The 13,734-nt window shown below is 38.5% G+C and overlaps 1 protein-coding gene across 1 annotated transcript in view; it reads right to left on the reverse strand.

Moving 5' to 3' along the window:
- Window positions 1-13,734, reverse strand: part of EGF (epidermal growth factor) — a 58,429-nt gene that overhangs the window by 25,823 nt on the left and 18,872 nt on the right. Inside the window, exons 7-12 of the mRNA XM_035560006.1 lie at window positions 9,634-9,759; window positions 8,737-8,859; window positions 5,906-6,028; window positions 4,567-4,692; window positions 2,780-2,916; window positions 767-915 (exon numbers count right to left, since the gene is read on the reverse strand). Coding sequence (XP_035415899.1) covers window positions 767-915; window positions 2,780-2,916; window positions 4,567-4,692; window positions 5,906-6,028; window positions 8,737-8,859; window positions 9,634-9,759 — 784 coding nt within the window. The remainder of the gene's footprint in view (window positions 1-766; window positions 916-2,779; window positions 2,917-4,566; window positions 4,693-5,905; window positions 6,029-8,736; window positions 8,860-9,633; window positions 9,760-13,734) is intronic.

A 13,734-nucleotide genomic window follows, 5' to 3' on the forward strand; every position in this document is an offset into this window, starting at 1 on the left:
GACAAGTTTGTACCTAACAGCAAGGAAATGGCCTAGCAGCATCTCTAACAGGGAGAGGGAAGGTGCTCGGGACTTTTAAAATCACGTTTTATTAACTGATAAAATATGGGTTATACTGAAGCATCATGACTGCTCTTCAAGGAGCCATCATTGCATGTCCTTATCTGACTCTGCCTTTTTATCAAAGGTGAATTTTGTTTCTCTCTCTCCACATGTAAGTTTAGGTACCAACTGAAACATGAAGTCATACTGTCTGTCAGTGGTCATTCCCCTTTAATAAGAGAGAATTGACAAAGACTCTCCCTCAGCTTTAAGGGGCATGAGTTTGGCTGTAAACAATGTTGACTTCTGCCCAAGATGTACTCAGTGCCATAATACTGTAGTATATATATAAATATACCTATATATATATATATACACACTCAGACACACAGTGTGTATGTCTGAGTGTATACATACATTCACATGCATCTGCACATACATATATGTATATATGCAGTACATGCTTTAGATTCCTTGCAGCTAAGTCTAAACTCTTGCTCCTTGGAAAGACGAAGATAAAAATACAATGGCAGACAAAGTGAACTTCCAGCATTTCAGTTTTACAGAGCCTTCCAACTGTATACACTGGAGATTACAGTTATCCAGTCAGAATGTGAAGCATTACTGAATTTAGAGTGATATCTCAGCTATTCCTGTATCACCAGTCATTTATTCCAAATATTTTATGGCATGCTTTGACATAAATGCACAGTGGAGCTTGTACCCTCTGTCTGTCCAATACAATTTACGGTTAATCCAGTCAACAGCAAGGCCTTCGGGTATATCTACAGCTTCATGAATAACTTTTTCACGATTTGAGCCATCCAGATTAGCTCGTTCTATCCACTTCAAGGCAGTGTGGGCAAAGTAAATCTGTGAAGAAATAACAGATGAGGTATGATTAGTTCCCAAAGCACTTTCTGCTTTATTTTCCTTGTCTCATATTTCCTCTTCTGGAAGAACTTTTTCATCTTGGAAGTTCCCTGAACTGCTTATTCACGGAAAGCTGCATGGGTAACCTGTGATCCCTGAACAAATAAAGGGCATATATCCTTCAGCCAGGATAACTTCTACAGGCTGCTTGTGCTTAGCTGTAAATCCTGGCTGCCCTACATACAGTCCCTTAAATATCCTATGGTTTTGTTGCAGTGAGCAGCTACCTCACATGAAGAACAACTGAGAAAGAAAAAGCAGGAGCAGGCAAAAGGAAGCATGTTATCATTTCACTGCCAGCTCATTTGAAAAAGGGGGGTCAGGGGAGGGAGTAGTACTGTATATGTGTTAGGGAGATGGAAGGGGAAAGGGAGTCATATAGTGTGCTTCTGTTTTGTCTCTTTCAGGCAGCGTATATCTGCATTTCTTGCCAGGTGTTGATTCTGTAAGACTCCAACAATTCTAGAAGAGGCTTCTCAGGTTTGGGTTAAAATAAAAGATTTCTACTGGGGGGGGGAACTAATTTCACATTTTCCAATGAGGAAAAAGTAAATTTGTCCTGTATTTGATATCCAGAGGGTTCCAAACACTGTACAGCAGAACCATATACAAAACCATGCTGAGGCTTTCTTTGCAAATAGTAACAACCAAAGAGAAAGCATGAGGCCAAAGGAAGCAGTAGAGAAGTCTCTTGCCTTAAACCAGCTAATTCAACTACCATGGGAGCAACAGAGCTTTGCAGAGCCAGTTTACCTTGCACCTCGACCCTGCGCTGCCAGGACAGGACTGCTGGATTCCTGCTGGCTCAGTGTGCATCCCCTCACCTCCGCACTGCAGACCTCACAGGGCAACAAATGTGCACTTCCCCTGCCACCGCAGTGTTTTTTTCACATTCGGTAGAGTGCAGAACAACTGCGAGCTCCTCAGCAGGGCCTTGTTTCAGAGGCAAGTGGCCATGTTCCAGCAAAGCCTGAAATGATCCTCCTGTAACACGGATCTAGTAACATTCCCATTTGCTTAGCTGTGTCCACCCAGGCCTTGAGACATTTCCAGCAGCTTAACTGAGCTTCTCATTGCCTTTCACTTTACCATCCGGTACCTTTTTTTATCACTTTTACAGTGTAAATGAACCTCACTATTGAAAAAAATGACTATCTGCCACAGAAAGTTTAGCAAAGTTTAGCTCAGCTCTTCTTCCAAACTCTGCAGGCAGAGTGCAGGGCACTGGGAGGTGGCCACACATCCAAAGAGCTCTTTCTGCAGAGAAGACTCCTCTTTCCAACAGGAATATCTTGTAATATGAGGAATACATATCATAAGAACAATAAACCCAGCAAGTGTTCAGCAGTTTTGTTCAGTAGTGTTGGGACATAAGGATGTAATTCTTGTTATGATTACTTCTAGGTTTAGCAGAGATTGTGGCAAGGAGCTGTACAGAACAAAATGCACTGCTGTTTTTACAGCTACCCCGTGGAAAAACAAACAGTATATTTCCAGAAAACAGTACTGAAATCCTAAGGCAGAAAACAATCAATCACACAAAATTTAAGTCATGCATGAATTCAGAAATCCTAATTTCCTGTGAATTAGCCATGTCAATGTACAAAGCACATTAAATTAGTAAGCTAAGGATGAAACTCTTCAACTAGTGTTTGGCATCCTGTACAGTGCTCCTGCACAGGCAAAAGAGCAACACGCAGCACGTGTAATCTGGATCACTGACAGCAGAAAGGTTAAGGCATATGAAAGCCCAATCCATTTGTCCTTGCAACACTTCAAAATCCTCTCATTTTTAATACCTTACCTTACTTTCCACTGGGTCAGAATCCAGAGCTAAGACTATTCCCATCTGCCAGTCAAGTAAACTTGTGTAATCCGTTCCATCAAAACTGATCCGGCGGATATCTTGGCTGTTTGCAAACAGCAGGAATGGCCTGGGGCCTGTTGGTGAAAATTTGCACATACATTAGTTTCACCAGGTTCAAAGTCATCTCTGTTCTGCATCGCTACACAGGATGCTCTAAGTGGGAGTGACAGCTACTGCATACAGTCTGTTACTCCACGTTCTTTTTGCCGCTTTAATAATATAATCAGAAATGTCTTAATTACTGAAGAAGGAAAATTCTGGGTGCTGCTTTTTTGTTTGTTTCTTTCCTATTTCATATTTTTTTCTGTTCTGTATAACCATGAACATTTTTTCAGAACAAATTAATTTCATCCCCATTTAACTATAGTAAATACCGGAGGCAAACCCCAAGTGAGCAATGGAAGCTTTGACTCTGTGAAACTGTAAATAACCACACAAACCAAGATGCTATTTACGTAACGAAGAAACAAAAAGAAGATTTAAAAACCTGAAAGTAAAATTCAGACTTTAAGCCATCTTCCCATCTCCAATGCCAGACAAATGTCTTAAGCATATAACAGAGAAGGACAAAATGAATTTGGTAGTATTTTATATTATTGTATTAGATTTATCACCTTTGGATCCTAGATTTAAATCTCACACAGATCTGAGATAACCTCATGCATCACTTTAATTTGTTAATTTGGCAGTCTAAAACTATTTCCCAAGAGAACATTATTTCTGTTCTTATAACTAAGCTAAAGGCAAGTTTGGGATTAATTGTACCCGGTACAAATATAACATAAGTGTTCTCAACTCAAAAAGCTAGCATTGTAAGCAGGTAACAGTAGAAGACAAAATGGGGAACAGAAGTAAGAAGAAATGCCCTATACCCTTGCGCTATATCCTGCTTGCCTCTGACAAAGATAAATATGTGTACAGGCTTTCAGGACAAACATCTTGCCCAAGATCATCCTCAAAATTTGTGATAAAGGCAGTCTCTATCTCCGCTGCGTGGCACACTCAGGGAATTAGCATCAAGACAGCCATCCCTTTGCATTTCACAACATCACCATAAATGCAAGAACACTCATCTATTGTCTGTGAGAAGCCTTTTTGCATTAAAAGCAAGAAAATTGCTGTCTCCCAACAAATAAATTTTTCTCCTATTGCTAAAACAAATCATAAGCTTCTCTTTCATCCTCTTTCTCCTGCAATTGCATATTTCTTGGTGCTCACCAGGGTCTGACCTTATCTCAGAAGGAACTGATGGGTCTGGAATTCAGACATGGATGTTAAATACTTGGGTTTTCTGGGGTCAATGGGAGAGAAATATCCTTGTAGGGAAGGTACTTCAACAGCCTATTCCCTGCCCTGTTCTCCAGATGTAGACACTTCAACCCCAGCTTTTTGTCACTGGGCAGAAATTACACCCACATTTGTCTGAATGTACAACCACCTGACTACTGCAGATACACCACTGCTGTACAGGGGCCCAAAGTGAAATGCAGAAGCTGGATAACAGACAGAATCTCTTGTGAGGGAGATTGAGTTGTATACTTATGGTGTTTGTTCTAACACATTTCTAAAACAGGTTATTTTTCCAAACAAAAATACTTCCCAAGTTTCACAAAGTAACCTAGAACTAATACAAAAATGCATCCTGGTTATGTTACCCACTTTGAAAGCCTCTGAAATGTTTTTACTTTTTTGGCAGTAACATATAGGCATGTCAAGATACTGACCTATAGCAGTGCAGTGCTTTCTGTCTCCCTGAAGCTTATATCCAGGAAAGCAAGCACACTCCCAGGAGGACGGGCTTAAAGAAGAACATATCTGACTACAGCCACCATTATCTGGAGATGTGCAACCTTAAACAGAGCATTTGAAAATTTTAACTTTGCCATCCTAAGAAAAAAATACAACAAAATCATAAGTATAAGCAAGAAAATAATCCACTCTGGTTAGGATTTCTACAGTGTAAAGCCTCTCAGTGACCAAGAGATTTCCTGAAAGGCCTCGTGTTGAAAGCAGAAGTCTAGTGACATGAAAGCAAATTAATTTCAGCTTCTTCCAGAGCCTTTACAGAAAATTCATAACAAAAGGTGGGAATGCAGGGAGAGTGGAATATATGACCAGGGCTTCCATGTGTTGATTATCCCAGATAACTCTTTGTCCCATGGAAATCTCATCCAATGTAAAAGAAAAATTCTATCATAGACTACACTCCATGCAAAGCAGCAGCTAGTCAATGCTATTCTTCCCCAGAAGTTAATTAGGATAGGATGCTGAACTGATGAAATACAACAGCTTTCTGATACAACAAGCCAAGATTTCATATGAAATGAAATCATTCTTTCTTCCTGGGGCTGTGCAATGCCAACCTGAACTTATGCAGTGGAGCGTCCCCAGTGAAACAGCAACACTGACTGAATCCACGTATACAGTGCAGTCCAAAGCATGTATGGGTTGTAAAAGGGGAAGGGTATTTGTCAAGGCATAAGGCTGGCATTAATGGAGCTGTCGTGATCCACAGACTGAAGAAATACAACTGAAAATCTACAGCTTCCTGAATTTGGAAAGCTTGCTGGAATGTGGAATGACAGTTAAGTAGGTGGAGCAACTCCAAATACTCTGACTGCAAAAATTCCATTTGTGGGTAATTACATGAAATTGCTGCAAGTTAGAGTGAGTCAGATCCTGGGTTTCGTGATGTTGATAGTCGTCTTCAGCTTATACCCAAGCCCTAATTTTGTACCATCTGTCCTATGATTCCTCTCAAATATAAATTGCAGATTTTTCCTGCAACAAACATCTGGGAGATGCCTTGGTCTGTGCTGACTACAAAAGAATTTGGCTTGTAAATATTGGATGTTGTTGCTAAGAAACATCTATTAAAAATGAAGATGAATATTGCACATCTCAGCACTTAAAGAGCCTGACATTTCATTGCCTCCTATCTTGTACAATCATTTACAGCTGTGCAAAATGAGTATAAAATGCCATCATTTACTTCTGGCTCTCAGTGCCAAGAACAAACAGAGTTTGGCAGTCACTACAGCAAGAAAAATGTTAAATACTTACCCGTGCATGTTTTGCCATCCACTTTGAGTATAGATCCTTCAGGACAAAAGCAAACAGGCCCTTTAGATGTCTGTAGGCAACCATGGCTACATTTAGTCTCGTTACTTATACAGGAAATTAGCTCTAAAGTAATGTAAAGAGGGGGAAAAAATCATAAATGAGAGGAAACATTTTTACTACTCCTCACCAAAAAAAAATTAAAATATTTCTTAACCTTTTCATATATAAAAGAAAGAGAGAAAGAGAGAGAGAGAAAGAGAGAAAGAGAGAAAGAAAAAGAAAGAAAGAAAAAGAAAAAAGGAGGAAAAGGAAAAGTGATAGCAGAGAGAACAACAGTTCTGTTTTGTTTTGTTTTTTTTTCTTCTGGGTTTTTGTTTCTTTGCTTTTTTTTGTTTGTTTGTTTGATGGTATTTTTTTCCTCCTTTTTTTGTCCACCCTCTCTTAATTACAGCAAAGGAAAAATCTGAAATTGTTGCTGGGTCATGAAGTCGTTATAATGATCAGCTTTAAATTTTCCAAATTTTTATGAAGGAGTGTTATCAAAATAGAAATAATTTACAAAACTTTTATTTTTTACATTTCATCTAAAATGGATCAGGCTTCAAAAATTATGAGGAAGGTAGACTTAAAGAATAAGTACTAAATGGAAAGACAATAAGGAAAAACTACTTTCCTACTTCTCCCAAGGTGACTGAATTAAAACCAATGAAAATAGGAGATGAACCTTCCAGAAATACAACCATGTTCCTTAGTGGTAATTTTTGAGGCTATAGGGGCAAAACCATCCAAGGACCTAGCAAGAGTTTCCTTTTACTTTCTATTATAATAGTTGTAGTGCCAACAATTTTTTAAGATTTATTATTATTGTTATTTTATTTCTCTTTTATGCAATTCTACAGGATATCCTCATTTCACCTTCTGCCCTGCAGTGCTGCATCTCATTGTACCCCCGCCAGAACCATATGGCAGCACCCCCTGGCAGACTGGAATTAACGCAGGTTTCCCACGGCTGCTTTTTTGAATCAGCTGTATACACCAACTTAAATGGTTTGTAGCAGTTGCCTTCTCCCAGGCAGCTGCACTCTGAACCTGGTTGCTCTAATCCTTTAAACACAGTGAAGGGGGTGAAGAAACTGATCTCATGGACTGTTTGTTTCTTTCTGACCAGAGCTTGTGGCTTTGGATGAAAAGCTTCGTACAGGACTTGGAGGACAAAGCATCAAAATGTCTGGTCAGCACGTGGACTTCTCACCTTGCATCTCTCTCTTTCTCAAGGTATGTTGATGGTGACATATCTGCCTTGTGCTGCAGTAGTTATGGAGTTATACTGTCCATGCTGCATCCCTAGCCTGTGTTAGAAAAACATTATTTTCTATCTAATTTGAGGCACCCAAAATGTAGGCATATGGTTCATCTAGTCATCCAGAGTAGGACTAAGTTGCACAGCGTCTAAGTGTTATTTTGGACACAGAGGGATATCCCACCACCCGACAGCCTCTGGCTGCAGGTCTCCTATAGGTCCTTATCACACCTGGCTGCCTTGTGCAGCTGTCTCCCACACCCTGGATACCCATGCTTAGGCCACTAAATCCTGCTCCTGGATCCTCCTTAACAGAGCAAGAGAAGTGCCTCCTTGAGGTTTCAAACAAAAATTGATGAAAGAACAAAACTTTTCACCTCTGACTCTTACTATGACTAAAACATGGTTCTTGAAGCTTGCTCAAACATAGATCTTTGTTATTTCCTTCGAATTGTCTGTGTTCTCTGCATTTTGTTTTTCCACATTTGTCCAGGTTTAGACAGCCTCCTAGTTTATAACCACTTACGTTAAATGGATAATTCTCTCAAGTATATTTTTAATACACATTTTAATTGATAAAAGAAAAAAAAATACTTTCCCAAAGTACAGCAGCCACCCAGAATAAACAATGTGATGTCTTGCTCATTGTAAACTTGCTTATGCATTTAATTTTATTGATTTCATGCACATTAGCAAAGTTATCAACCCTGACCTGAAAAGAAAAAAGACGGTGTTGTAAGCTGCTCATTCAGAGACTATGCAAATCATTATGCAGGTTAGACAGTGAGCCAAATTCAGAGACTGCATTTAAAATGATGTAATTGCTTATGCACCTGTAATGTGCCACAGATCTGAATCTGAGCAGAGAGGTCTCTCTAGTCTGGGGTTTAAGGCCCATAAGATACCTACTTACAAGTGCATTCATACCATAATCAGATTTTTCATTACTTGTATGCGACTAATCAAATTATCATCCATTATCAGCATCTCCAAATGGTCTACTGTCCAGTTATCCCTAATGACTCTCGATGATCAAGAAAATGACAGTCTGTGTTCTTTGCCCCACTTATCGTATTTCAATATTATACCAGCATAAGTTGTGCTGCTAGCTTTTGCTGCTGAAGAAAAGTCAGTGCACAAGCCATGCCACTGTACAGACAAACCTTGACAGAGTGCAAGTTCCCCAGAGGTGAGGGTGCTAGCTGGCAAACAACTCCCCAAACACCATTAAACCTAGGCCTGTAATTCAACACGAGGACTGCATGCAGGCATCTAGAACCAGACACACAGATGCATTAAACCTGACTCCTTTTTGCTCCCCAAGAGGCTCATACTTGATTACTTATGTGTGACTTACACTTTCTTAAACTTGCCATCTGTCTTTGGTTCACTTGGTTTAAGCTGATCCTACTTACATAATAAGGGATTGGAAGGGAGCAATGCAACACACAAAACTGGCAGAGGTTTTGGTGTTATATGAGAACTATCTCCAATATCATACTGGAGATGGTTTTGCATCACTGCTACTTACCGTGACATGTTTTCCTGTCAGGCAGCAGAACAAAACCTCTTGGGCAGGTGCAGTAATAGGAACCGGGGATGTTCACACAGCCCAAAGTACAGCCATGATTCCAGAAGCCACATTCATTGATATCTGAGAAAAGAAACATGCTGTGTCAGAATAAGGTCATCAACCAGCATCAGGGAATTGGATTAATGAAGCAAACTAGCAGTCTTCCAGACTGTTTTGCCCATTCGTTTTACAAAATATATTGGTCCTAGTAAATGCCAAAAAAAAATCAAGTTTGCAGACCTCATTCAAATAAGCTTCAAAAACCTTCTAAGTAACCTATTCACTATGTATGAGTCCAGCATAGGTAGCTAGAAGCAAAGTATGCCATCCCATAGAGAATCTGGTGCCAGTTAAATCCTGTGTGCACACCAAAAATTCACATTAGACACTTTATTCAGACAGTAATTTATTTTTATTTTTTTTAAAAAAGGCTCCAACGTGACTTAAGTAAAATTCTCAAAACACAGAAGTGGATTAGAAGCTTCCTTTCGGAAAACAATACTGGCTAATTTCCTGAGAAAAGTCCTGAAGTGGATGGGTGGATGGCTGTTTTAAATGCTATAAACTCATAATTTTCATGTCTTTGCATCTTTTCAAATCTGGTTCTGTAGTGAAAAAGATGCTTCTAAAAGTTGTTACTTAACTATAATAATAATATTAAATTTTGATTAAAGCAATCCAGATTAAAACATTTATACCCATTAAACCATTTATACCCATTAAACATTTACACCAACTGGAATTTTTAAGACCTCTCAGTGTTTCATATTGCTCAATATAAGAATAAATAAAGTAAAAGAACAGAAGAAAATTTTTGTCTGATGGAATAAAGCTGACAGTAGATCCATATATTACCTTCACAATACTGCTTATTTCGACTTAAAATAAAGCCACTAGAACATTTACACCGATGAGTCCTCGAATCTGGCCTGCAAGTTCTTCTTCTGCACTTTTCTTTTGTTATATCACAGATTCCTCTTTCTGGAAGAACAAACTTAATGTAAATGTAAATGTAAATAAAATGGAGTTCTTACCACGTCAATCTTCTGCTCAAGGATGAACTACTTTGATCAAAGATGCAGTGACATGTCCTCTCCTTCTCAACAGCTATTTGCTCAACCTGAGGAACTTATTATTATTAGAAAACAATCTCTATTAATCTTGATTGGTAAAATCAGGCCAAAAAGTCACTATAAAATTAAAGTACCTGTAGGAATAAGAGTAGGTTTTTAAGAATGGTCATTTCTAGCTCCACATCAGCACAGGCAGATCTGGAAAGAGCCTTGGAGCAGGGGATGGCTTGGTTTGGGTGAGTAACTCTAGTGTCTACGAAAGGGAAAAACCTGTGTAGCAGGCTTCATATGCAGCCAGTCATGAACAATATTCTGTGCTATCAGGCTCTGTAAATCACTCAGAAAGAAGAGAGAGCACACGCAAAAAATGAGGGAAGAAAGAAAAAGTCTGGAAATTAGGACAAAGCAGTGCTTAGGTCTTACATTACTTAAAAAACAAGCAAACAAAACCAAACCAAACCAAAACAAAAAAAAACAAGCAAACAAAACAAAAGCCCGGATAGGTGACAATGACCATATTTTTTATTTTAAAATTATTAGTACAGCCTAGAGAATCTTTGTACTGAAATGGATCCTGGGTTCCTGACTATTAGAAATGTACACATTATAAATCTTGTAGTCAGATTTAAAACTCAAAATGTTTTTGATGCCCTAAAAGGTATGTACAAAGTTTCTTCAGAGGAAGCAGAAAAAAACACTCAATAGGTTTTCAGAAGCCTTCCTGCTTTTCTTGCTTCATAGAATAAGGCAAACAGGTACATCTTCCATGGGAAGGACTGGAAGAGCCATGTGTCTCTGCTTGGTTGTCTTTCACAGCTGGTGCTTTCATAGATATGCAACACTCACAGTCTTTATTTTTGTATCACAAACTATTATTTTTGTTTTAATCTTCCTAATCTTCTTCTGGGGTTGCTTGCCCCTTTTCCAAGCTAAGAATAGATGAACTGTTGTTACTGGACGTGGGTATGCAGCCACCCACACACAACTCTGTATTTTCTCTGTGTTGTTTGTGTAACAGAGGAAACCATAGGCTCATACAGGCAGGGAAGACATTTGTATGCAAACAAATTTCTTGCACTATTTCCACTTTACCCTCTAAATTCCAAGAGACAGAAAGCAGCATAATATATGAGTTTAGTGTTTAGTCTTCTCCTCGCCGCAGAGGAGAAAATGCTGGCCATTTGTTGGAATGACAGACCACATCTATAGAAGAGTGAAATAATTTCCTAGACGTAATTTTCAGACAATTTCACCTTGGCAGAAAGCATCAACATTGGACTTATTTAGATGAAACCGATTGACTTTTCTCTAACAAAATTGAATGAAAAATAATGAATAGATGATTAGATGGATATTATCTATGTCATTAAGCGTGTTAGGCTATCAGAGACTTGAATTTTATGTAGTTTTAGCTTCACTTCTCTTTTTGTAGAACCAGTTTTGAATCTATGTTACTGGACCCTTAATCTTTGTCCCTGTTGTAGTCAAATCAAGCATATACCATGGTGGGGTGTCTGACTTTCAAATACAGAACTCATTACAGAGGTAGGAGTGCAAGTACATGCAATTTCAAAACAATACAAATGAGCAACAAGATCATCTTATGCTTATCACCAGTATGTTTTCTTGTTCCTTACTTGTACCATTATTGGTCTAATGAGACCTAATAAACCTGGATGTTACAATGGAAATACCATAGCAAACAATTTTGCAATCTAGGAAATCTCAGAAAGATATTCTTTAACACAATAAATTTAGACCTCAATATTGCCAAAGCAATATGTCAGAAAAAGAAGAAGAAAAAAAAAAAAAAAAAAGGAAAAAAAAGGGAAGGAAAGGGGAAGGGAAAAAGAAGAAAGAAATTATCACATCTCAAAACTAGAAGTGAATAGTGACTAAGTTATTGATCAAAGCTTTAAGATAATCTTTTCTGGAAGAACGGCCACTATGAAACATATTTTCTCCACCACCACCCACTCCATCACCTTTTTTAAATGGAAATGGGTGTTTTCAAATGATAGTCTGATACCAGTATCTCACACTGGAAAGAAACACAAGGTAATTCCTTATGTTAAAAAAATAAAATAAAATAATTATCCTGAGTGTTCTGAATATCACTTCCTCTTAATTTTAACCTGTCAGAGAAGACTTAAAAAAAAAAAAAAATCTAGAGGCAGCCTTTTAGATTGTAAGGTAATTTAGGTGTCTTATGAGCCATTAATAAAAGTGAGAAGAGTATTCCAGCAGGCATTTATAAATACACATACTGACTTCAAATCTAGGGTTAGTTATTGAAGAGGCTTGAGGTAAATTGGAGGCCATCTTCCAGCTACTGCCATACCAAAGTTGTATGGGGTTATAGAAAACCTGTAGCAGAATTAATGCTCTTCTGTCTATTTATTGGTCCTGATCAATTCAGGAAAGCCTTTTGAGAGAGAAAGGGAAGAGGGAACATGAGGAATTTAAGTAGTAAAGTAAATAATCCAAGCTCCTGTCAAAAATCAAGTCCTGTCAGTTGAGCACTTCTTGTCAGTTCCATTTTTATCTGAAGGAACTCACTTTTTATCTGTTTTAACGAAGGTCTGATAATTCACAGCTGACACTACAGTGAAACATACACTTTCTTAGCTTGTACAGAGCATCCAGTTAGTCGAGGTATGCTTTTATCTCCAAGTTTCTCTGTTGTAAGATCAGCTATAAATCTCATTTGTACTCTAGGCTCATTAGTCCTTCTTTTATCCCAGTTCTTGCACTGGATAAGCCAAGCAATGTACATGCAAAGTCCAAAAGGTTCATCTGGATTCAGCCCATTAAGCTTCTTTCTACTCCATCACTTCTCAGACATTTTTACAAGAAGGTATTTGGAATAAAAAAGAACTATTGCTGAAAACAATTACTGTCATACTTTGTAAGACGTTAGAAATATAGGGCTAAATAATGCAAGGCATTTAAAAACACTAGTAATTAAATTATTAAAGAAAAGTGAGGAACACCTCTTTCCAGTGGAAAGAGAAACACTGGAAAGCAGCACGTTCTGGAGGAAGGAGGGGAGTTAATCTTTTGGGAGAGGAATAAAAGCTAAGTGCCCATAGTCAAAGAGCAACACGATACATACTCTTATGGAGAGAACATATGAAACATGACCCTGAGGTTCAGGAGACTGCTGTCATGAACTACCTTTCTTGGTCACTATTTCTCCCTCTCCATCTTCCTGTAATTGTAAATATGGTGACAGACAACACCCAAGGGGGTTTCCTGAGACTACTCAGGGCCTTCCAAATCTCTTTGCAACAACCCTAAGCCTTGTGTGGGCATGTCACTATGCGCACCCTTTCCTAGTTTCTCTGTGTGAGAGCACCAAGTGTGTAAGTTGAAGAAAGTGCTTTAGTTTGAAAAGATGACTGTTTTCCTCCAAGGAAGCACAGAATAGGTATTGTCTCTGAATGAAGGCTCCCTGCATAAGTTTGATTTCCAAGAGCACTTTTTATTCTTCATGTCAACAGATCTTTGCACTGCAAACAAAGCATTTGAAAGGGAAAGTTCCCTTAAAGATTTGATTTTCCCACTCAGACCAAACTTGAGGAAGGAGATACAGCATAGTATCATATACAGCTGTCAGCTGGCATGAAGAAAGATGAAGCTGAATACAATAGAAAGGTGAAGATGAATACAGTAGGTATTTAAAAATTGTTCAAGCAAGACATACACAGTTTCATTTTTGCTCATACAAATACACACTGCTTTCTTCTAATGTTTTTATACCACCTCTGCCTCTGGCAACCCAAGACTCTTTTCACTTCGGAGTTCTGCAATCATTGCTTGACACTCCCAGATGCCTGCCTTCTGTTTGCTCAATTCTTCATGTCAAAGCAAAACTGGTGAC

This window comes from Cygnus atratus, chromosome 4 (genome assembly GCF_013377495.2).
Source record: "Cygnus atratus isolate AKBS03 ecotype Queensland, Australia chromosome 4, CAtr_DNAZoo_HiC_assembly, whole genome shotgun sequence".
Classification (NCBI taxonomy): Eukaryota; Metazoa; Chordata; class Aves; order Anseriformes; family Anatidae; genus Cygnus; species Cygnus atratus.